Source organism: Theropithecus gelada, chromosome 8, assembly GCF_003255815.1.
Source record: "Theropithecus gelada isolate Dixy chromosome 8, Tgel_1.0, whole genome shotgun sequence".
Taxonomy (NCBI): Eukaryota; Metazoa; Chordata; class Mammalia; order Primates; family Cercopithecidae; genus Theropithecus; species Theropithecus gelada.
The window spans coordinates 40,934,877-40,961,376 of NC_037676.1; the positions used below are offsets into that span (position 1 = coordinate 40,934,877).

General features: G+C 39.1%; 1 protein-coding gene across 1 annotated transcript in view; it reads right to left on the reverse strand.

Annotated features, from left to right (window-relative positions):
- Window positions 1–26,500, reverse strand: part of KAT6A (lysine acetyltransferase 6A) — a 121,605-nt gene that overhangs the window by 36,624 nt on the left and 58,481 nt on the right. Inside the window, exons 3-8 of the mRNA XM_025394318.1 lie at window positions 18,752–18,860; window positions 12,608–12,723; window positions 11,622–11,703; window positions 9,035–9,170; window positions 7,404–7,723; window positions 5,116–5,234 (exon numbers count right to left, since the gene is read on the reverse strand). Coding sequence (XP_025250103.1) covers window positions 5,116–5,234; window positions 7,404–7,723; window positions 9,035–9,170; window positions 11,622–11,703; window positions 12,608–12,723; window positions 18,752–18,860 — 882 coding nt within the window. The remainder of the gene's footprint in view (window positions 1–5,115; window positions 5,235–7,403; window positions 7,724–9,034; window positions 9,171–11,621; window positions 11,704–12,607; window positions 12,724–18,751; window positions 18,861–26,500) is intronic.

Genomic DNA, 26,500 nt, shown 5'->3' on the forward strand with positions numbered 1-26,500 from the left:
CTTTTGAAATAAATCTTGCTCAACATTTCAATTATCTTTGACTTAGATAATGTTCCATGCAAAGTTTGATTATTCAAGATAGTCCCTTCCAGACTATAAGCTCTAAGAGAACAGAAATTATGTCTTTCTGATAGCCCCTACATGTAGCATAGTTTCTAGAACATAGCAGGCATTCAATAAACAATGTGTTATTAGTTGGATGGATTCTAATATTGATTCCTTTACCATATGTCTTTTGCTGATGTTGCTGTAAGTCTACCAAAGACCCTGTAATAAAATCTTCCTCCAAAATTTTTGAAACACCCGTTTAAGCAGCTTCTAAGCTATATCTATGCTCTAAAAATGACTTTCTGCACTATATTTATGAATCTTTTTATTATTCAAAATGTCCTCTAGTCAACATGAACTCTCCCAAGTAGCTTCAAATCACTTTCATTGTTAAGTCAGAGAACCTGGAAGTCATCTTTGATCATCTCTTGCTCCCTCAAGCTACACAGTAAACTCATCACTAAGTTCTGCTGATTCCATCTCCAAAATACATCTAAATCCATCCACTTCTCTCCCTTTTCTACCACCACCCCTCTAGTCCTAGCTAACATCTTTTCTCATCCTGATCACTGGAAAAGCCTGCAAAGTGGTTTCCCAGCTTCCACTTTTGCTTAATTCTAAACCACTCTTTATGTAGTAGCCAAGAAAAACCACTTTTTAATAAAATTTATCTTGCTGTTTGCTAAAAACCATTCAATGTCTTTCCATTGCAATTACGATAAAAACCCCAAACCTAACTTCTGGACTCAGTCACTATTTCCCCAGCTTCACCTTGTGCAACTCTTTTGTTCACAGTACTTGAGTTACACTGAACTTCAGTTCCTCAAGTTTATCAACTACTTTCACTCCCTTATATGTTTACATAGGCAGTCCCCTTGTCTGAAATATTCTTCTCTAGCTCTTCACTCTGCTGACTTTTGAATAATCTTTTGGAACTATGTATAAATTGTTACTTCTTCAAAAGTCTTCCCTTCTCATAAACACTCCAACCCCAATTCTCAGCACCGTAGCCCAGCCAGTCAGAATCCCTCACTGCATTCTTCTTTCCTTCCTACTATCAGTTTGTAAGTACAGTTTTATTTTTATGAGTGTTTATTATCTATTTGTGAAACTAAAAGCTTCATGAAGGCAGAGTCTGTGTCTTTTTGTTTGCCCTATAGTGCTGGTACCAAAGAAGGTGCATGATGCTAATGAATAAGCCTCATGGAGAAGTAGCAACATCATCAGAATTTCAGGGCACTGCCAACAAGAATAAGCATGAATTAGACTTCCAAGATCTAGCTGTTTATTTCCTTGGTGCCAATACATACACAGACAATCCTGGGTTTAATAAACTGCTAGAAAGAAACATAGGATTAGCCCGATTACCATCAATAAGCATTTACACTGTCTCCCCAAGCCTCAGCGGGGCTTAGCACCCCATTTAACTCTCTTTGGTCATCCTTCTTGCACCTTTCTATTATTTCAACCCCTGCTCCATTTCTCCCAGAAGAAAATTTCATTCAATATCCTCCATTCATTAGGCAAGTATTTACTGAGGCTTTACTATATTCCAAGTACTCAGTAGACAGCAGTGACCAAAAAGAAAGTCCTCGTTCTCAAGGCACTTACATTCTAGAAATAAAAAATTTAAATTCAAGAGGTGATAGGTACTATGCAGAAAAAGCAGGCATGTCAGGGGATAGAGGGACCAAATGGGCTGTAAGCTATCTTCGTGTGGGAGTCAAGACAAATGGAATGGGCAGTGAACCTACCAAATCACTGACTCTAGAGGAAGGGCCATCGAGGCAAGGTGCAGCAACTGCAAAGGCCCAAGGCAGGCGTGCTTGGTGTGTCTGAGGAAGAGGCAGCGGCTGTGGCTGGAGTAGCCTGAGAGCAAGAAGAGCAGCCAAAGAGGAAGGCAGGCACAAGATCATATACAGCCTTGGAGATGAGAGAACAGACTGTTTTTGTTTTTTTGTTTGTTTGTTTGTTTTATTCTAAAGAAGACTGAAAGACATGAAAGGTTTTCTGAGCAAGGGAGTAGTATAATCCAACTTACGTCTGAAAATAATTACCCTGGCCCCCGTGTAAATAAAATAGAAAGTGGGGTAGGGGCAAAAGCAGAAGCAAGTTTAGTCTGGAGGCAATTATAGCAGCCTGAGCCAGCGATGACAGTGGGTTGGCAGTAGCAAATACAGACATATTCTGAAGGCAGAACCATTAGGATTTGCTGATGGACTGAAAGTGAAGTATGACAGAGAAAAAAAAAAATCAAGATGACATCTCTGTGGCCCTAAGCAAATACAGGATAGAGCTACCATTTACTCTCGTTTACCACTAAAAGCCAGGATCTATGTTGTAGCCTAACAGTAAGAGCCTAGAACATCTTGCTATGGCCAGAAGTAAATAAAAATGATGATGATGTGTTAAAAGGACACAGGAGCTTCTAGAAAGGAGTTCCCCTCTGCCTAAATCTGGAACAACTTAAGCATCAAAATAAACACTAATAGCAATGGATTATAACCCATAAAATAATCTATGAGTTTAAATAAAATGAATAAATAGGAAGAAGAAAAAGCTTCTTCTTACAGTAGAATGCCAATTAATAAATGCCAAAGAAATGACAGAACTAGAAAATGTTTGGCCACCAACAAAGTAAATGATTCAGGCAAGAATCATCTCTGGATGCCAAATGTGGTAGATAAAAGTTTGATAAAAAACAGGATATTTGCATTTCTGTCTCAAAGTATGTCCCCCCAAGATATTTAATTATAGCTAGAAAGTAATAATGTTAGAGAAGAAACATGGACACCACCTAAACCAGGTGGTCACCGTTAGCAGTACTTGTGATGAGAACTTGGATATTATATGCCTTCTGATGTGACACACTGAGGAGGACACAGCACACCTGTGGAATTTTCTAAGCATGAAAAATAAAACAAGCTCAAAGTGATGACATTCTATAAAATAAATGACCCGTGCACTTCAAAACTGTCAAGGTCATGAAAGATAAAGACTGAGGAACTGTTCCCAATTGGAAGGAGACTTAGAGAGACGTGATAACTAAATTAGATAATAGTACTTCATTTGTGTTAAATTCCTGATTTGACGACTGGACCATGGTCATGTATGAGAACATTTTTGTTTTTAGGAAATATACATAAATAATTAGGAGTAAAGGGATATTAACATTATGTCTGCAACTTACTCGGGGGAGGAAAAAAAACAATTCTTTCAGTCAGGAAGAACATAATTACTGCCTTCTTTCAGTTCCCACTGAAGTCCATGTAGATTTCTACTAGAGTACCTATAACAACATATTAGCAGGAAAGGAAACAAGCTTTGAGGGCAACTTGCTCAAAGCAGAAGTTAGTAAATGACAGACCAAGACTTGAACCCAGGTCCACCTGACTCAAAGCTAATATTTTGTTAAATCATAATACAGCAGAATGCTGAGTAAATGTGTACTGAGTATTTGTACTGCTGTTTTATATTTTCAAAAGTACTCACACAATGACCGACATCAACAGTCTATTCACCACCACTGGGTCTCTTAATACAAAGAGTTTTCCCTAGAATCCTCGGCATCAGCCTTAGAATTTTTTTTTTTTCTGAGATGGAGTCTCACCCTGTTGCCCAGACTGGAGTGGTGTGGCATGATCTCGGCTCACTGCAACCTCCACCTCCCGGGTTCAAACGATTCTTCTGCCTCCGCCTCCCGAGTAGCTGAGACTACAGGCATGTGTCACTATGCCTGGCTAATTTTTGTATTTTTAGCAGACGGGGTTTCACAATGCTGGCCAGGCTGGTCTCGAACTCCTGACCTTGTGATCCACCCGCCTCGGCCTCCCAAAGTGCTGGGAGTACAGGAGTGAGCCAGCCACTGCACCCAGCCTAGAAATCCTTTTCAAGATAAGAGATAGAGAACTTGGCTTACATGGTACATTTGCTGGTGGCAAAGAAGGAAAAGACAAAAAATAAATGAACATAATCTGGAAGAGCCTTTATGATCCAGCCCCTGCACTTTTCCAGCACCACCTCCTGACATTCTGCACACCCTATATTCTTTATCCTGAGCCATTTTAATTCCCACAATTAAGCATGTTTTCCCTTATCTTCAAGTCTATTCCATCTTCACTTCTGTTCCTTCTGATTATATAAGAACCAACTCTCTACATATCCCTTTAAGGGATATGCACAACTCCTACATATCCTTTAAGGCCCCTCAATGAATCCTCCTCTGACCTCCCCAGGCAGAAGTAGAAGCTGGCTTCCCCATTCTCCCAAAACACGAAGTATTCTATAATTGAACTTTTCATGTTAATGACATTATTTATTCAGAAATCTCTCGTATAGTTCAGGGAAAGAATTCAGTCATTCACTGGCATCTCCAGCATCTGGCACATAGACTCTTTGCCTATATAATCTTGCCATGTGTCAAAGAATTGCAATTTTTTTTTTTTTTTTAAAGACAGGGTCTCACTGTCACCCAGGCTGGAGTACAGTGGCATGATCTCAGCTCACTGCAACCTCCACTTCCTCAACTCAAGCAATTCTCCTGCCTCAGCCTCCTAAATAGCTGTGACTACAGTTGTACACCACCATGCCTGGCTAATTTTTCTATTTTTTTTGTAGAGATGGGGTTTCGCCATGTTGCCCTAGCTGGTCTCGAACTCCCGGACTCAAGCAATCCACCCACCCTGGCAAAGTGCTAGGATTACTGGCATGAAATATTTCTTGAATTAATAAATATGGGTGCTTTATTATCACTCATGAGAAGCTTGTCTTTTGTTTGTTTTTGGTCAAATCCCAAATTCTTCATATAGTAAGACAAAAATAAACCAAGCTTATTTAATACTGATAGTCAAACCCTAGTCAAAGCCATGTGCTTATCTGCAAAACCAAAGCAGTTTTCATGGGTTTGAAAGGAATATTATAACCAGCAGAACTACATATACACACAAACCACTACTATTCTGAGACTAGGCAAACTGCTGTTAGTGCTTAGCCCATAATGTAATTAATCTGCTGTTTCTCAGCCATGAACAAGTTGCTTGATTGTCCAACCTGAATATCCAACTTTACCTGCAGTGCTTGTTCTTGGATATCACGAAATAATTCCATATCTTTCTCAGTCATGATTTCCTGGCTCCCAAAAAGTCGCTCCTCATTTTCTTGTTTGCCATCCCAGCCATCCTGATTGTCTGCATATAAAAAAAGAGCTCACATGTTAACTATCCTCAGATTAATACATGAACTAGAAAAAATTTCAAGTCTTTATTTAAATTTGAATAACTTAATATATAACAAAGAATAATATAGCATTAAATTGACTCCTAGAAGAATACTACTCAATAAATAATATTTATGTATTAAATCTGCCTTATAGTGGAAATCCTGAATTGTCTTAAAGCTTCCTAAAAATATTATATAACTAAATTTAAATTTCATTAAAAGATTATATTTTAATACACAGAAAGGCAGACAGAAAAATGGTATAAGGATTATAAATTTCATTTTGAAACAGTATAAATTTGACACTTTTAGTATAGGTTTAATGTATTAACGTTCAAAAAAACCTCTTGAGCTACCTTAACTGATGTCAGAAGTGCTAACTCCCCTCACATTCTGGGTGCCCTTTTAAAGCACAAACTCCACAAACCTGAGGATAACAGATGATAATCATCTGGGTAAATATGAAAACGTATGATAATTATCTACAAAATGATGGAACTTCCTCCAGTGGGCAAAAAACCAGTGAAAAGAGTATTTGGGAATTATGCAGATCATCATCCTTTGCAGTTGAAGATGACACTGCTGATGGGCTCATTTGCTCTTTTTATGAGTATGGCTGAAAAGACCAATTGGTGACAGTTCTTCTCAAGTCAACTGCCCATATAGGCCATCTATTATTAACCTAACACAAGAAGAAAAAGGTCAAGGACTCACTGTTGACAACATTCCCAAACTGGAAGAAAAAAGTACAGTCTAAAGGTACTATGTGACTTTAACGCCCCCTAGTGCATGATGCAGGCACCTCTCTAATACAGCATTCGGTACTTAAACTTTATAATTCATAAAGAAAATGACAGAGCCTATTAAAGCAAATGCTCACACCACTGCCTAAAATTCAATATTGGTTCTCCATATACTTGATACATTTGCTCTAACAATTTCTATTTCAAAAGCTTTCTAGTAATTTTTCTAATAAACCATCTCCAGTACAAAAGGTTAATTCAAAAATGTCTTTCATTAGGATTTACTTTGAGATTCTTTCCAAGTTTAAACGGATTGCATATTTTCTTAGATAAACATGCTCAGACCCAGAGCTTATCTGCAGGCTGATAAAGACATGAAGAGTCTTGAATGCTTAAAGAGTAATTAGCTGATCATCACTATGGTGAAAGACCAATCAATAAAGCATACAAAGGGGACTCTAACAATTACAAGGACTTTCTCTCCTGCACTGGACAATCAACTAGTTATGAAAGCAGGAATGAGCGCAGTGAATACACTCTCCCTCACCGAGGAGACATTCAGGGAGGAAACCAAGCTCAGGGAATTCTCTTGCAGTAGATGAGACACTACAACTCTGGCCTTTGTGATCCAAAGGAGTTCATTCTCATTCTACTTTCTTCAAGCCCTTTCTACTTCCTTCACAGGGTTAGTTTCTCTAAATTCAAGGCTCAGCAATAAGGCTATTTTAAGCTTTAATTTATTAGACAGTTAATCAAATTCTTATCCTCTGATTTGAATGATCTGCTACATCATTAAGTCCTCTCCACAGATGTTTTCTACTTTGAAAACTAGGGAACATAGCCTGATACACAAGCAGCCTGGAGCTGTCGTTCTGTCTCTCCCTTTTTAAGTGCAATCCATGACTTACAACTATGTTTGTCAAGATCTGAAGTAGAAAAGTCAATGACCTCATCACATCTGCATATATTTTGGTCTTTTCTTTATGCTTAGATAAACAGCATTTTACCCAGCTCTGTTCTTTCCAGTTTCCTTCCTGGAATAAGCAGGCATCACAACATTCACCATATGATTTCTTCAGTAATTTATGAAATGTAAAGTAATTCTCAAGGTTACACCCCAAGTTTCTGTAGGCAGATTCTCTGCGCTTCTATAAAAAAGCAGCTTCCTGTTGCCTAAGAGTTCCTATTGTCCCATTCTGCAACTTTATCTCTATCCTCTAAATTTCTGCCATAGTTACTACCTCAGTATCATCTATATGTTTTTTTCAATGTGTTCTTATATTATATAACCAATTTTTTATAATCAAATATAAATCTATTATAGATAATTAGTGTTATCCCAAATAATACATGTACAGAATACTATTTGTTTCTAAGTTTGTTCTAAACTCTTACCTGTGGGCCAATCTGAAGTGCTTGATTTCCTGTTGCCCCTCTTTCTGATTCGATATTGCTCAGAGTAGTCCACCACTTCCCCACGAGCTTTCCGCCCATCAGGGGAAGGGGTAAAAAATTTGGTAAGGCCATCAATGAGCCCTTTGGTTTTCTTGTTGAACTTCAAGGAGACACTGCTATCTCTGCAGAAGTCCAAGCCATCTATCCGTTCTAAATATCCTTCTTCTGATGATGATGATGCTGATTGGCTGGAAAGAGTCATTTTTCGTTTCCTACCCCTTCCAGGGCCAGTTCGAACTTTGCTGAAGGGACCTTTTGATCTAAATAATTAAACAGGAGAAAGGGTAACTATTAAAAAAGATACTTATAGGGTTCCTATTTAATACACAACATACAATTAGTAAGTAACCTATACCTTTATTAAAATCTGTATTTTTAAGAATATTCTGCAAACTATAAATAGTACTCTATGAATGAAAATTAAATATTAGAAACATCTATTTCCAGGAAGCCTACTTATAGTGCAAAGAATTATAGGCCAGGAGTCAGAAGACTTGTTCTAGTCATAACTCTCTCTCTCTTACTAGCTGTACAACTTGGACAAATCACATTTTTTCTAAACATACGTCTTCATCTGTAAAATGAGAACTGGACTAAGAACAACTAAGATCCTTCCAGGTATAAAGTTCTACTACACTGTGATCTCTGCACCAACTCAAAGTTATACTTTTATCTCTAAAACACAAGGCCAGGTTATTCTTTGAAGGCCGGGAATCAAAAGATCATTTTATAGGAAAATCAAAGCTGGATTTAAGATTTTGAATACAGACTACAATACCGGTTCTGCACACTTCAGGTTGCTAATGCCCATTCATTTCAGTTATATCACCTTCAAGATAGTCTTACGTGTAAAAAAGGTAAGTAAAACTTTTGAGAATAAAGGGAGGTTGACGAGCCTGAAGATATTTACATATTTATCAAAGGTGAGTTACTACAGATATTTTTAAAAGGACAAAACTAGCTTCTGAATCTTGCCCCACCTCCTCCAGACACAGCCCAGCTTTCTAGTCCACAATTTCTGATTTCTGCTAATAGATGAAAACATTCAAATTATTTTACATTCCAAGAACACAAAAATGGGACTTAGCCATCACCTCAACAGGAAGAACCTATCCAGTGGTTTGTACACCTAATAGATATTAACAACTGAGACAAGATCAGGAGAGGGACATGTGAAATGTCACAGTAACAACTTTTTCTTTCCTGTTTTTATATAAGAGAAGCAACATAAGGCAATGGTTAAGAGTCAGACTTTGGTGTCAGACTACTTGGATTTTCATCCCAGTTCAACATGTACTATGCCTTAGTTTCTTCCTTTGAAAAACAAAAGTTAACAACAGCAGCTATATTTCACTGGGTTGCTGGGAGAATTAAACAATTCAATGCATGTAAAGCACTAAGAACAGTATCTGGCACTTATTAAGGGCTCAGTAAGTGTTAGCCATTATTATTATACAGAAGTGCCAGATATGACAATGGAAAAGTTTTTTCATAGAGAAAACAAGTGAATCCTACACTATAGAGAAGACCCTATCCTTTTCTCCCCTCACCTTGCCACAAGTACAACTTACACCGTGTTTTGTTTCTTTAACCTGTTTTTTGGACGTCCTATTGGATTAGCATAACGCCGTTTTATCTGTGCTGCCTTCTTTTGTAGAAGTTTTCGTCCTTTTTTCCTAGGTCGACATATTTGACATATCCACATGCCTATAAAAAAATAAAATTCCACATACGAGTGTGACAGACATAAATATACTAAAAGGTTTCAGATAGTCTTAAGACAGAATCTTAACTTTTTCAGGTAAAAGATTGTCATTAGAAAATCTGATGAATGCCGCCCCCCCACCCAAAATAAACATTAAAACATATACACACAAAATTCTACAAATAATTGGAAGAGACTCACATACACCTTCAAGTCTGCACTTGAAGTCCACTGACTGCACCTGAAGTCCACTGAGGCCAAGGCGGGTGGGTCACCTGAGGTCAGGAGTTTAAGACCAGCCTGGCCAACATGGTGAAACCCTGTCTCTACCAAAAATACAAAAATTAGCTGGGCATGGTGGTATGTGCCTGTAGTTCCAGCTACTTGAGAGGCTGAGGCAGGAGAATTGCTTGAACCCGGGAGGCAGAGGTCGCAGTGAGCCAAGATCGCACCACTGCATTCCAGCCTGGGCGACAGAGTGAGACCCCATCTCAAAAAAAAACAAAAAAAAAGTTTCCTGCCTAAAGCTGCTATATAATCTCTTTTGTAGAAGTTAACCACACAGGAATAGAGTCCTAAGGAAATCTTTCTTGGTTGGGCGCAGTGGTTCATGCCTGTAATCCCACCACTTTGAGGGGCTGAGGTGGGCCGATTACCTGAGGTCAGGAGTTTGAGACAAGCCTGGCCAACATGGTGAAACCCCATCTCTACAAAAAAAAATTAGCTGCAGGCCAGACGCAGTGGCTCACGCCTGTAATCCCAACACTTTGGGAGGCCAAGGTGGGCAGATCATGAGGTCAGGAGATCGAGACCATCCTAACATGGTGAAACCCTGTCTCCACTAAAAACACAAAAAATTAGTCAGGTATGGTGGCATGGGCCTGTAGTTCCAGCTACACGGGAGGCTGAGGTAGGAAAATCACCTGAACCCGTGAGGCAGAGGTGCAGTGAGCCGAGATTGCATCACTGCGCTCCAGCCTGGGCGAGACAAAGCCAGACTCCATCTCAAAAAAAAAATTAGCTGGGCATGGTGATGCGCCTCTAGTCCCAGCTACTCAGGAGGCTGAGGCAGGAGAATCACTTGAACCCAGGAGGCAGAGAACAGTGAGCTGAGATTGTGCCGCTGCACTCCAGTCTGGGCAACAGAGGGAGACTCCATCTCCAAAAAACAAAACAAACAAAAAAAAAACTTTCTTATCTTGAAGGACTCTTAGAAGGCCCCTTGCTCAGACTTTATGTAAGTGGAAAAAGTGAGTATTTATTTTTTAATACTTATAAATTTAAGATTTTTCAAAAAGTAACAATCAGTAAGTGAATTCAGGCTGGGCGCAGTGGTTCACGCCTGTAATCCCAGCACTTTGGGAGGCCGAGGCAGACGGATCACTTGAGGCCAGGAGTTCAAGACCAGCCTGGCCAACGTGGCAAAACCCCGTCTCTACTAAAAATGCAAAAATTAGCCGGGTGTGGTGGCACGCCTATAAACCAAGCTACATGGGAGGCAGAGGCAGAGAAACGCTTTGAACTTGCTAGGTAGAGGCGGCAGTGAGCCAAGATTCTGGGTGACAGAGTGACACTCCATGAGTGAGGGGGTGGAATAACTGAATTCAAGTAAAAACCTAAAGTGTTAACATGGCTACAAAGTACGGTTAAGTCCTTTCCTATCCACTGGAAGACTTTTTCCAAACAAATATTATGAAATATCCTATAGGCATTTTACTTAAGAAGCCTATAAATTATAAAATCAGAGTTAAAATGGAATTTGTGATAGGACAAAAAGGGGTGACTGGCTGAAGTTTTTTTTAAAAGAAATTACAAGCATATGAATATGGACGTCCAACCATGAGGCAGCTGTGCCCAAACTAAATACCTCTTAATGAACAGGAATCAAAAGAGAGTAACATTAAGCTGCGCCCTTACAATTTGGACATTTATTTGTTCAGAATGTATTTCATCCATATATATATATACACACACACACACACACACACACATAAACTTTTTATTTCATAAAGTATTTCATAAAAAGGTTTTTAAGTTCTGAATAAACCATATCTCTATAGTTTTAGAGCCCTCAAAAGTGCTAAGCAGTGATATATTCAACACGACCTAATACTATTTTATTTCCTCCTTTCAATAAAGAGATATTTCAAGATATATTTAAGGCAAGTATTTTATCTTCTAGCTAGAGACTAGCAAATATGTATAAATGAACCACTTCACCCTTCATGGATGCCTAGATATTGAAAATAACAATAAATCCATATCATATAAGAATGTTAAGATGTCTAATCAGAAAGACTATCCCCACCTTTTAAGGTGACAGTTCTCTTCCTACTTACACAACCTCAAAAAGAAAGATCCAATTATTATTTCATTTAACAAAGTAGATAAAATGTGCTTTCACTAACATACTCCTTTATATTCCCAGTTTGATTTCAGAAAGTATTTCTCACCTTTTGGCATACGGGTGAGTGGTGGATCACAACACTCCATGTGAAAACCTCGGTCACACGAATCACAAAAGAGCATGTTATCCTATCAGAAAAAAGAAAGGACAGTTCGCTTAACCTTATGAAGCAGAAACGTGTTAGGATCATGACCACCTAAAACCTGGAAAGCTTCAGGGATCTTAAAAAAAACAGATGAGCCAGGCGCGGTGGCTCATGCCTATAATCCCAGCACTTTGGGAGGTCGAGGCGGGTGGACCACGAGGTCCTGAGTTCGAGACTAGCCTGACCAACATGGTGAAACCCCGCCCCTACAAAACATACAAAAATTAGCCGGGAGTGGTGGCACGTGCCCATAATCCCAGCTACTCAGGAGGCTGAGGCAGGAGAACTGCTTGAACCAGAGAGGCAGAGGTTGCAGTGAGCCAAGATCGTGCCACTGCACTCCAGCCTGGGCGACAGAGTGAGACTCCATCTTAAAAAAAAAAAAAAAAGAGCAACCATAACATTAAAAGTTTCCTTAATTTGCATTAACTATGTAAACAGACAGAGTTAGCAAAAAGTTATATTCCAGCCAATCTTTGACAAAGAGCTAAAGTTCCACTAATTTCAAATATCCAATAACCAGAAATAAGCTAACCCTTGTCTGCTTTAATAATGAGAAAAAGGGTGATTTGTAATTAATATATCAACTGACCATCCTAAATGAATGCCTCTGTACTGCTCAAAGAAATTTGGGGAGTATTTCTTTAATGTGGCTTAGTCTGTCTGCAAATATATAATTAAGTGCTTTACAAATTACCTAGACATAATCCAAATCTAAATTAGCAAGTATTCTAAACTAATGACATGTAGTTTAAAGCGGCTACTGGCTATTCTAAATGCTACTGGACCAAGTGTCTGAAAAATAACCAGTCATACTTAGATGAAAATGCTGGTCGTACATTCTACTACTAAATGAAACACCCATATTAGAAGGTAAAGATACTCACAGCATTTTTGCCTTGATCTCGACAGGAGCTGCACGTTTTACACTCAATGCACTGCCACCGTAAGGCCTTCACTCGAACCGTTAGTTCAGGGGAAAACTTTAAACAGGATGGATGGCCTAATACGAGGGAGAATGTTCATGAATGAAAACAATCAAGAAGCATTTTGCTATTGTACTAAAGAAATGATGTAGAAAAAGGCAATCATCTTAAATACAAAATACATAATAAAGTAAGATATTCCAGGAAGCCTGCCACACATTTCTCATCAGGACTTGGCACCACAATTCAGTTTTATTAATGTTAAAGATGAAGCTAGGACCCTCCCCACAATCTGATTATTAAAAAAACTTGACAAACTCCAAACATTTATTAAGCCTACATCAAAGCATTATGTTTGTACATAGCCGGGGTGTGTGTGTGTGTGTGTGTCTATATCAACTGACCATCCTAAATTAATGCCTCTGTACTGCTCAAAGAAATTTGGGGAGTATTTCTTTAATGTGGCTTAGTCTCTCTGCAAATATATAATTAAGTGCTTTACAAATTATCTAGACATAATCCAAGTCTAAATTAGCAAGTATTCTAAACTAATGACATGTAGTTTAAAGAGGCTACTGGCTACTGGCTATTCTAAATGCTACTGGAACAACTCTCTGAAAAATGAGAGAGATATATATATACGAGAATGAATACATATATGCTCATATGAGAAAAGTTCATATATGATTACTGATATAACATACAAAAAGCTGTTTACATTGATAACATCCTAGAAAACTGAGCTATATATATCAAGAAGGATTTTATGTCTCAGTTTATACCCTTTTGTGCTGTCTTTTTTTTTTTTCTGAGATGGAGTCTTGCTCTGTCACCCAAGCTGGAATGCAGTGGCGCGATCTGGGCTCACTGCAAGCTCTGCCTCCCAGGTTCACGCCATTCTCCTGCCTCAGCCTCCCGAGTAGCTGGGACTACAGGCGCCTGCCACCACACCTGGCTAATTTTTTTGTATTTTTAATAGACACGGGGTTTCACCGTGTTAGCCAGGATGCTCTCAATCTCCTGACCTCGTGATCCGCCCGCCTCAGCCTCCCAAAGTGGTGGGATTAAAGGCGTGAGCCACCGTGCCCGGCCTGTGCTGTCATTTTTCAAATGATAACGTGTTACTTTGTAATTTGAAAAATACAGCTAGTCCCCTTATCTGCAGTTTTGCTTTCTGAGGTTTTAGTTACCCATAGTCAACTGCAGTATGAAAATATTAAATAAGCAACTCCTAAGTTTTAAGCTGGGCACTGTTCTGAGTAGCACAATGAGATCTGCTGTCCCAGCTGGGCTGCGATCACCCACACTGCATACACTACCCACTTGTTAGTCACTTAGTGTTCGTCTGGGTTATCAGACTGTCGCTGGTGTCACCATGCTGGTGTTATTATCATGCTTGTGTTGGAGTAACCCTTATTTTACTTCATAATGGTCCCAAAGCACAAAACTAGTGATGCTGGCATGTTGTTATAATTGTTCTATTTTGTTATCTATTATTCTTAACCTCTTACTGTGCCTAATTTATAAATTAAACTTTATCGCATGTATGTATGCACATGCACAAGGAAAAACATTGCACCATATACACAGAGTTCGGTTTTATCCAAGGTTTCAGGCATCCACTGTGGGTCTTGAAATCTCCAAGAATAAGGGGGATTCCTGCATATAATAAAAATCCTATCACTTAGAGTTATCTGCTCACAATTTAAGGCATGCAAGCTAAAACTAAAACCAAAAGCAGTATTTCTACTGTGCTCAGAATGAATAGCAAGAGAAAAAAAATGCTTCCTCTTCCAAGAGTTAGTTATCAGTGTGATTCTCAAAACTTAAGGGTAGTCAATTTCCCCTCAACTCTGAAAAGACTGTCCCTCTCCTCTAAAAGCTGGTTGTGCTTATTTTTCTTTGGTGAGAGAAAGGGCTTGTTAAATCATCTTCTCCTCTCTTTTCTATTCCCAAAGGATTTTCATTTTTATGAGATAGCAAGTTTATTCTCAAAATATCACTAACACTGAAAGAAAATCCAAAAGGTGTGAAAATTTCACCCATAGTCCTATCATCCTAGAATAATGGCCATTTTTATGTTAGACTTTCCTGTTTAAACTAGCTGAAAGCTCTGCATGACTGTAATTTTAGCATATTTACAGTTTTTGTTTTGTTTTAAATTTTTATTTAAGTAAACTTTATATTCCTTAAACTGATCATATTCCACTGATTGATACACTATAACCTGCATAACCATTTCCCTATTGTTAAATACTACTGAGACTATGGAACACTAAAATTAATTATTTCATGTTCACAGATCCTTTACTTCTTTTAATTCCTTAGAATGAATTCCTAAAAGTGGAATTGATTAGTCAAATGAATTAAACATTTTTATAGCTTGATATGCACTGCCAAAACATTTTCCAAAAACTATGATATACAGTGCCACCAGCAAAAGAACAAGTGTTTTAGCACAATTACATGAGCTCTAGGTCTGTTATCTTTCAATTGTGATTATTATAAATGCTATACAATGATACTTCACTGCTACTGTGGTATGTGTTCCTACTATTACTTGAGTAAAACACTTTTCATAGGCTCAACTAGTTTTCTTTCCTATAAATTGCCAGTTCACAGGCTCTGCTCTTTGGACTTTATGTTTAGAAATGTAAACATGTTCTTTATACTTAGACAGCTTTTGGCCCTTTGCCATATTTAAAGCAGTTATTTTCCCCAAATTATTCTTGCTCTTTCTATTTTAGGTATGTTACTTGTTAATTTAGAAAATATAAATGTTCATATATCCAGCTATGCCCATGCTGTTCTTCTTTGGCTATTGTGACAGCCAGTTTTCAAGCTGCTCCCTAGGCATTCTTGCCTCCTGCTAGTCATACTCTCACAGCTCCCTCCCATAATGAACTGGGTTGATCTGCATAACCAAGAAGGTATTGCTGAAATAACACAGTGTGACTCTAAGGCCAGGTTATAAAACACACTGCAGATTCCACCTCACTCGCTCTCAGATACCCATCAGGGGAGGCCAGCTGCCACACTGCAGACATGCATGCAGCCCTGTGAAGATGTCCACATGGCACGGAACTGAAGCTTCTTGTCGACAGACCCGCGGCAGCAGCAACTTGCCAGCCACGTAAATGAGCCATCATGGAAGCTTTCAGATGACTGCAGCACCAGTTAAAATCTTGGCAGCAATCTCATGAAAGATACCAAGTCAAAAGCCACCCAGATAAGCAACTCCTGAATTCCTGACCCACAGAAACAGTATGAAGTAAAAAATGTTTTGTTGCTTTAAGCTGTTAAGATTTAGAGTAATTTATTTCTGCAGCAACAGATAACTAGTAGTTAACTGTTCTACAATTTCTTTAAAAGTTACCGCTACAGGGGCCGGGCGCGGTAGTTCACGCCTGTAATCCCAACACTTTGGGAGGTCAAGGCGGGAAGATTACGAGGTCAGGAGATCGAGACCATCCTGGCTAACACAGTGAAACCCCGTTTCCACTAAAAACACAAAAAATTAGCCGGGCGTGGTGGCAGGCACCTGTAATCCCAGCTACTCCGGAGGGTGAGGCAGGAGAATGGCGTGAACCCAGGAGGTAGAACTTGCAGTGAGCCAAGATCGTGCCACTGCACTCCAGCCTGGGTGAGACTCTGTCTCAAAAAAAACATGTTACCACTACAGTAATAGTTTTCAAATTACACTCATCCTTAGCTTAGAGAGACAGAGACCACCTCAAATATAATGCTACTTAGAAGGTAGGGCTGCAAACACAACACTCCCTTCTCCTCCATTTCAATCCCACCCCACCTAGAACAACTCATTCTGTTTCATATATTTGGGTTTTAATTGGGAGATTTGAAAATCACTGCATTGTATGGCATGCCATTATATTTTTATTTAATCTTTTATGATTTATGGTTTATATTTAACTATTAAATCCATCCAGAGTTCATTTTGGTTTGTGATAGCACGATGAATATGATTACCTAGCACTCAAGATCTATTCTCACTTTCTACTGCGCATAAAAACTGAAAAGCTAAAACATCGTACTTCTTAGACTCCTTTGAAGCTAGGCTCCAAGTTCTGACAAGTGGATGTGTTCTCCAGGGATATTTGAAAGGCAAAAACAAAGCAAAGATCATCCTCCTCCTAATACTATTTTCTAATGAGAAGCAAAGTCATGGAAACAACTGTATCTACGCTTCTCCCTCGTGGATATCCAGAGCTACTGTAATGATGGCCAAACTTAGCACTTCAGCACCAACTACAGAGTGCAACTGTTGTGCAGTGGACTCCCTCCTGCTTCCACCTCTTCCACACAGAGGCAGACACAGTGACTCCTCGGATGGGTCAGTTCTGCAATGCACCCAGAGTCAGTCCTTAAAGTCCAACCTCCAGCTTGCCTCTTCAGCCCTGACGACGATTTCACAAACACCTAATTCCAATATTTACCTTCCTTCCTCTTGAAGTATCTAGTGTGGTTTCTGTTTTCTGAGCTAAATCATGGTTGTTATCACTGTAAAACATTGAAAATTAAGCCAATGGTCAAAGATAACGCTAGTTTGCTAAGGCCTTCCTGTAAGGTCTTGTGAGTTTTTTTTTTTTTTGAGACAGAGTCTCACTCTGTCGCCAGGCTGGAGTACAGCGATGCCATCTCAGTTCACTGCAACCTCTGACTACTGGGTTCAAGTAGTTCTCCTGCCTCAGCCTCCCGAGTAGCTGGGACTACAGGTGCGCACCACCACGCCTGGCTAATTTTTGTACTTTTAGTAGTGATGGTGTTTCACCATGTTGGCCAGGATGGTCTCGATCTCTTGACCTCGTGATCTGCCCGCCTCAGCATCCCAAAGTGTTGGGATTACAGGCGTGAGCCACCGTGCCCAGCCAATCTTGTGAGTTCTTGAAATATAGAGCAAGAATATCTCTGGAACTGGCAAATTAGAAGATTCTGCAAAATCTTTCTTAGGGTCTAGAATTTCACATTGCTCGCTAGACTGCAGTATCAACACTATTTCCCAATGTGACATATGTAAGTTTCCATCAAGAAAAACAAATCTGTTATCATCCTGGTTCAATTCATCAAGCCTGAGGCATAAATCAAGAAAGACTAAGTAGAGATTATTAAAGAAACCAGCAATAACTTCAAACTGATTGCTGTGATTTAAGCAGATGTTAAATACTGAAATGTAAAGACCAACAGGAAAAAATAACCCCACAGAAAGTGTTTTATATAAAAAAAAAAAAACTAAGACCTGATTTAAATTAACTGAATTACATATTTCAGCTACATATTCAAATCCCTCCCTAGTGCAGAAGCTCATCTCAATTACCTAAAACCATAATCAAATTAAAATACAGTCATGCACCACACAATAACGTTTCAATCAAATACAGCCCACATATGGCCGGGCGTGGTGGCTCACATCTGTAATCCCAGCACTTTGGGAGGCCAAGGCAGGCAGATCACCTGAGGTCAGGAGTTTGAGACCAACCTGGCCAATATGGTGAAACCTTGTCTCTACTAAAAATATAAAAATTAGCCGGGTGTGGTGGCAGGCGCCTGTAATCCCACCTACTTGAGAGGTTGGGGCTGGAAAATTGCTTGAACTCAGGAGGCAGAGGTTGCAGTGAACCAAGATCGCGCCACCGCACTCCAGCCTGGGTGACAGAGGAAGACTCTGTCTCAAAAACAAACAAACAAAAAAAACCAGACAACATATGACTATAGTCCCATAAGGTCATACTACTGTAATTTTATGGTACCTTTTCTATACTTAGATATGTTTAGATACACATATATTCGCCAGTGTTACAACTGCCTACAACATTCAGTGCTGTACAGCTTTGAGCCTTTGAGCAACAGACTACACCATATAACCCAGGTGTGTAGTAGGCCATCCCTCTTGGTTTGTGTCACAATACTCGATGATGTTCACATGATGATTAAAATACCTAAGGACATGTTTCTCAGAACGTATCCTCCATAATTAAAAGATGTATGACTGTATTAATTTTAAGGATTAAGGACACAAACTCAAGTCAACATACTTTCTGCTTGCCTTCATAACACATTTTAGAAGAAAAACAGAAGGAAATCACATACCACTGTTGCCACAATCGGCACAGGAGATGAGTTCCTCTGGCTTCTTTTCTCGGTTTTGTTCTTTTGTACCAAGACAGAAACTACAGATGGGGATTGGTTCAGCAACCGGCTGTGAAGAAAAACACAATTCATTCCAGTACTAATACTTTTATTTAGTATTACCATAAAGACATCAAAATTATAGTTTTAAATTCCTACCAGAGTAAGTTTAGGACAATTATTATTACTCTCCTAAATTCCAACTAAGTAGGTGAGTTTTTACAAAGCCTGCTCTGCCTGGGCCTTTACATCACAATGGTCCTTGTGATGACCATTCAGAAACTTTTTACTCCAAAAAATCCTATCCCAATCAGGTTCATCACTTAGAACCTAAATGATACAGTGTGGATTTTAAAAAGCAAACCCTTAAGACTGAAAAATTCAACTGGAATAAGTTCAAGAAGACACAGTGTAAGCCTCGAAAAAGCATGTGATCTAGTAGAAGAGCAGTAAGAGATATACAAGTAAACACAGACACAGTGACTCCACGGCAGAAGACATTAAGTGCTATAAGAGAGAAACAGTAAGTGTTTTCTAGCAGTAGGAAAGAGAAATTGCAACAGTGATGTGGAGAAAGGGAAAGGTTGAAAGGGGAAAACAACATGTATTAAGCACCAGTACTATGTTATGGGATCTTTAGAAACTTGTCCAAGGACAATAGCTAACAAGTGTTAAGAGTGGTTTGTTTAATCTATGTTCCTCCTAAGAGTGATGGAGAGAAGGCAATAGAAGTAGTATAAACAGAACAGACTTAGGTGTGCAGTCTGGTAAGGCCAATGCTTAAAGCATATAGTTTCTGCCATAAGGGAGAGAAAAAAAATAAAAGAAGCTAGATAAGTTCGTGAAGACTGCCACCGAAGGTAAAGAAGTTGGACTCAAACTCATTAAAATGTATACATTGAATATTTGCATTTTTTATATATCAATTATACCTAAATACAGCTTTAAAACAAAAATAAAAAATTTTTTTAAATTGGATTTGATCCTATAGGCAAGTTTACAGAACCAAGAGGTAATCACTTGGAGAAAAATAAGTATTGTAGCAATATCAAAGACGAACAGGGAAAACTCCAAAGATAGGTAAAACATTTAAACAGTGATTACAATGATCTGGTGGAGACAAGATGAAAACTTGAACCAAAGCTAAGGAAATGAAATAGAGAAACAGCAATGGGCTTAAAACCAGTTGTGAGAGTAGCAGAAAAAGAAAGTGAGTTAAATATGACTAAGGGGACTGAAAAGATGGTGACGCTATCAACTGTGCACAGCAAGCCATTTTAAAGCAGAAAGTTTGGAGGAAAGCAATTTGGAGGAAACTGATGAGTTCCATTTTAAATTTGTTTAGTTGGAGGTACCCTTAGTCACCTCTCAACTGCTTATGCTAGGCACTGTGCAGGATGGCAACGGAAAGCCCTCAAGATGCATGCATGCATTCGTTCGTTCATTCATTCATTCATTTGCTTGCTTCCCCAAGGACAAAGTATCGAGATGCTTTTAGTCTACTGGGGAGAACAGAGAAAGTACAATAAAATGTTTGTAGGTACTATGATAGAACTATAGTAATGGAAAACAGAGGAGGAAAGTAGGGAAGGAGGTACTTTCACAGAAGTACCCTTTGACTTCAGTTTTTCCGGAAGTATTTAACAGGCAGCCCCACCAGGTTCAAAAAGGTGTACAAAAAGGTAGAAAATACAGAATCAGGTTTGGGAGTGGAATGTGAGCTTAGTTTGGGGCTTACTGAGCTTAAAAATGCTTATGTAGCTGGGCGCAGTGGCTCACACCTGTAAATCTCAGCACTTTGGGAGGCCAAGGCGGGCAGACCACCTGAGGTCAGGAGTTCAAGACCAGTTGGCCAACATGGTGAAACCATCTCTACTAAAAATACAAAAATTAGTCGGGTATGGTGACGTGCGCCTGTAATCCCAGCTACTTGGGAGGCTGAGGCAGAAGAATTGCTTGAACCTGGGAGGTAGAGGTTGTAGTGAGCCGAGATCGCACTACTGCACTCCAGTCTGGGTGACAAGAGCAAAACTCCATTTTGGAAAAATATAAACTAAACTAAAATAAAATAAAATAAAATACATTAACATTCATGTAGCAATACCCACTAACAATATAATACAGGGAGATCTGAACTTTAAGACAGAGACTGGTCTGGATTTAAAAATCTAGAAGTCATATACATACAAAATGGCATTAGAGCCATCAGAATTGATGAGTTTTCTCATGGAGAAAGGTATGAAGAAGACAGCTAAGGTGAGAACACCAATAACTAAGTGGCTGGCAGAGAATAAGCCAGAAAAGCAAACAGATTAATGAGAGAGTTAGGTGGAACACCAATATCAAAACATCCAACACAAACAAGCTAACAGTAGTGCTCAGCCAAGAGACTGAGAGATGAACGGCTAGTTGTCTTAATAACTATGGCTTAATCATAATTAAGCCTACCACATCCTTTCCTCAAAAAGGAGTATGAAAAAAGAACTGGGGAAGTAGGTCAGGAAAGACTTTATCCAGCAGTAAAAATTTGGGGGGCGGGGGACTCTAAAGAAGGCCTAGGAAGTCATGAGATTTAAGCTTTATTCTGTAGCCTCTAAGGTACAACTGGGAGATTTTAGGCAGAGGAACAGTACAGCCAAGATTTAAATTTTAGAAAAGTCATTCTATAAGCAGTTAAAAATTCATTGCAAGGGATGTGATCTATAATCCAGGCCATGAGCAAAGAAGGACTGTATTAAGGTGCTGAGCAAAGAAATGCAGAAAAGAAGATAAAACTTCCACAGGTACTTTCCCACAGAAAATACATGAATAACACATGAAAGGCCAACAAACATAAGGAAAGATGTTCAATCTCATTAGTCATCAAGAAAATAGACTTTCGAGAATGGCTAATATTATGAAGACTGGTAATACTGAGGGTTGATTAAAAAGTGGGACAACGGCCAGGTGCGGTGGCTCACGTCTGTAATCCCAGCGCTTTGGCAGGCCAAGGCGGGCAGATAACAAGGTCAAGAGTTCAAGACCAGCCTGGCCAACGTGGTGAAACCCCGTCTCTACTGAAAACACACAAAAAATTAGCTGGGCGTGGTGGTGGGCATCTGTAATCCCAGCTAGTCGGGAGGCTGAGGCAGAAGAATCATTTGAACCCGGGAGGCAAAGGTTGCAGTGAGTCAAAATTGTGCCACTGCACTCCAGACTGGGCGCCAGGATGAGATTCTGTCTCAAAAAAAAAGAAAAAAAAAGTTGAACAGCAACATACACTGCTGACAGGAATATAAATATAAATTAACAAAACTAATTTGAAAATGTTGACATTATCTACTAAAATTGAACATGTGCATACCACATGATCCAGCACTTCCACTGCTAGCTATACACGCAACTGAAGTATATATTCATAAAACATACACCAAAATGTTCAGAGCAGCATTATTCATAATATTTTATTCAAACAAAAATTACCCAAATAATTAAGTGGCTAAACAGATAAACTGTGCTGTATTCATACAGTACAATGTTAACACAGTAATAAAAATAAACAAATGTTGCCAACAACATGGATGAATATCACAAACCACACTGAAAGAACAGACAAAAGAATACACCCTGTACAATTTTTTAATGTAATGTTCAAATATAGTTCTACACTGTTATGTCAGGAAAGTGGTTACCTTTGGAAAGGAAGGAAGCAGTAGTGAATTGTAAACAGATTTCTGAGGTGCTGGTAATGTTCTCTTTCAGGACGTGGATGGTGGTTTCATAGATGTTAATTATGTGTAATTAAGGTGTACACTTAAAATCTGTGCATTTTCTGTACGTATATTTTAATTAGAGAGTTAAATTTAAATTAATAAAAAATATAATATAGGACCATGGTACCTTGGAATATTCTTCAAGAAATATCAATAGTGATTTGGACATTAAAGTTTGGAACTTAGAAAACAGGCTAAAGATAGACTGAAAAGATATCAACCTGCAGGTGATAACTGAGAGTACTCAGTAAGAACGTGGAGTGGGTAGAAAAGGGTAGAAAGTAAGGAGAGGGGAGTACAGAAATGGGATAAAGACTGAGAGAAGCATACCAACATTCACGAACACTGAGAAAAAAAGGAGACCACAAAGGACCAATCTAAGAGAAAACAGAAGCAAAAGAAGCAACGACACAAGAACTTCAACAAGTAGAGAGTAATCAATAATCAATTTTGGAAAGATAAAGTATCTACTGGAACCTGGGCAGCAAGCAAAACCCCATCTCTACAAAAAATACAACAATTAGCCGGGTACAGTGGTAAGCACCTGTAGTCCCAGCTACTTGAGAGGGTGAGGTAGGAGGATCGCTTGAGCCCAGAAAGTCAAGGCTGCGGTGAGCCATGATCATGCCACTGCACTCCCGCCTGGCAACACAGCGAGACTCTGTCAAAAAAAAAAAAAAAAAGGTATCTACTAGATTCTGCAATTGAGAAATAGTTGAAGGCATCATTGTGAGAGAGCCCTTTTCAGTGACAGAATAAGAACTAAAGTCACAGGACCAAAAAACTGCCATGAAGGGACAGATAAAAGGCAGCTAAAAAGAAACTGCAATAGGTTTTAATGTATTCCAGGTGTTCAAGATGGGAAAGACTAAACCTATTTAAATGTAGAACGGAAGACAAATGTAGTAAGAGATTGGACCTATTAGATTACTGTTCTGATTTTAAAAAGAAGATGAATTGTAAAGCATAGGTAAAGATACTGGCTTAATAGAAATACATTGTTTGTAGGAGGGATGGGGGGATGCCCATTTCTGACAGCCTCCATTATTTCTGGAAAATGGGAAATAAAATCACCTGGTAAATGTGGCGCACGGATTGGCCAGAAAGAACATGAAAAAGTAATAATTGACCAAGAAAACTGAGAGGAAAGATTGAGTGGGTTCAAAAACACACATAACAAAAACGCCCCCCATCAAAACAGAAAGCAGACACACATCCTTCAGTCAAGATAGAATCAGGGAAGTATGCATTAAGAAAGAGAATAAACTGAAAATACATGAGAAAAAAGTTGAGGAAGCCCCTGCAAAATGGCCTCCATATTTCCACTAAAACAAAAGGCAACATTACTTGCCATAAGAAAAATTGATGATTTGGGCATTTACAGGGAGCTGCAAAGGTCTCAAAGTCTCTGTGTGGAAGGCGGAAGCAACTGGTGACAGAAAATAAAACTGTCCATCAGCTCTAAACATGAAGCTATGATTTGAAAGAATTCATTTATACTGGATCCCATCAAAATAATTATACAACTTTTTAAACACTTCTGAAGCCTTGGACTGACAAAAACAGAGAGCTAGAGAGGGATAAGCCACAGGGTAAGGGGCCCTCGAGTGCAAATGCAGACGTTTCTCAAATGGCAGATCTTATGATGGTAGAGGCTGACCATCATAAGAAGGGAGCTGACAAGCTGGAAGTGTAAGGAGTTAAAGTACTGTAAGAAACAGGATAAAACTACAAAGGTTCAATAGGAGGTGAAAGAATTGGAAAAGGAGGATTGAAGATTATATCAGCAGAGGAGCTTTAACGTTTGTGATTTCTTTTATTCATTTTTTGTTTCATTTGTTTGTTTGTTTTGTGGACAGGGTCTATGTTTTGTGGAACATAGGCCCATGCTGGAGTGCAGTGGCTATTCAGAGGCATGATCATGACTCACTGCAGACGTGAACTCCTGGACTCAAGCAATCCTCCTGCCTCCAGCTAAATGAGTAGCTGGGACCTAGGCATGTTAGAGTTTGCAGCTTCAATCTTAAGTATAAGGTTCTGGCTAATGAAGGAAACCCCAAATGGCAAACATGCATGAATTCTTTTTTTTTTGAGACAGAGTCTTGCTCTGTCGCCCAGGCTGGAGTACAGTGGTGCGGTCTCACCTCACTGCAAGCTCCGCCTCCCAGGTTCACACCATTCTCCTGCCTCAGCCTCCCGAGTAGCTGGGACTACAGGCGCCCACCACCACGCCCAGCTAATTTTTTGTATTTTTAGTAGAGACGGGGTTTCACCATGTTAGCCAGGATGGTCTCAATCTCCTGATCTCGTGATCCACCTGTCTTGGCCTCCCAAAGTGCTGGGATTACAGGCGTGAGCCACCACGCCTGGCCGCAAGAATTCTTTAATAATAAGCACTCCTAGACACTGAGGGCGCAGTGGTAATGAGGCAGACACAGCCCATGTCTCATGGAGCTTGCATTCTGGGTCAGTACTGAAGAAAGCAAGAATGAACATAATGGAATCTGGAAGTCAAGAAGCTGAGAAGGCATGATTTTAGAAGAATCATATAAATGTCTTCATCAGTGAAAATGATGACAGTTCCCAAGATAAGAAAGTTTTGCAAAGACAGTTAAAGAAAAGAATATTGGTAAATAACAGTCTCTGCCTCTAAAGCCAAGATAATGGTATTAACAGACGGAAAGAACTTCATATCAGAAAAATTTGTCCATAGGGAGCAACGATCATCCTTAGAGGCAGTGAAGATCAAAGAATGTGTCAACTCTTCTTACTGGGCCTCTCTCCACTACACCATCCTTTATAAAACAGGGGTGAGAGTATGGAAAAGTTGTTCTGCTTGAGGGATATATACACAATTCAATGTAGCGACCTATGAACGGTGGGTCACAGTACCACGTTCACATATAAAGCACATTATATCACTTCAGCAGTCTGGATTTAAAAAGGAACAAAGTTGGGTTTAGAGCAATCACTGAAGAAAAGCCTACTTTAGGACAGGGACTAGAGGGAAGACTGAGAACAGTATCACAATTCAAACTAAATTACCAAAATTAACATACTTAAGTATAGCAAAATACTTGGCCAATCTGCTATACTTCTCAGGGACAGATTAGATCATTTTATTACTACTTAACAAACATAAAAGGGAAAAAAAGGAGAAAGTCTGGAAAACAACAATTTGTTTTCTTCTTCAGCATAGGAAACAGTCTTAGAAAGTTAAGACTACGGAGTAATCTGTGTCTTCAAACATGTGTCTTTATCATCCAGAACAAGACAGTAAAGTTTCTAACTGCAAAAAAAAAAAAAAAAAAATGGTATTCAAAATCATAACTAAGAAACCCCTAGCAAAATTGTACCCCATGTTCCTGTATGCTCCCTGTAATATTACTACTGTTAATACTTCTTTTATATATGGCCAGTTTCACATTACTAGACGTTGTCTATCCCAAACCAAATTAGCTTCAGCCATTCACACCTACTCATGAAAATGAAGGGTGGAGGCGCAGTGATTCAAACTGGCTGTGTTGTTACTTAGAGCTGGATAGACAGTTTAACCAAATTATTCTAGCACTTATCAAATAATCCGTCTTAGACCTTGCTTACTCATGACACAAAACAATTTGCTGATTAGTCCCAATAATGACAACTTAAGTTTATACAATATTGATATTTACAGTGTGAAAATAAAGCTGAAAAGCAATTTGTTAAGCCAAATAAAGGCGTTATTCCAAGCAGAGCCAAGCTGTATAAAAACAGTTTTCAGTCACACATGGCACGCTCCCCATTGAAGACGCATATTCTTTGGCCAAACATAAAAATAATAAACTTTTCAGCTGCCAAACCAAAGTGAATCCACAGAGAACTACTATTACTGACAATGATCATGCCATTTTAACTAAGTGATAATTTCAGTTTGTTTTTTAAGTGCAATTTGGGAAAGAGTAACAGTACCTTGGGG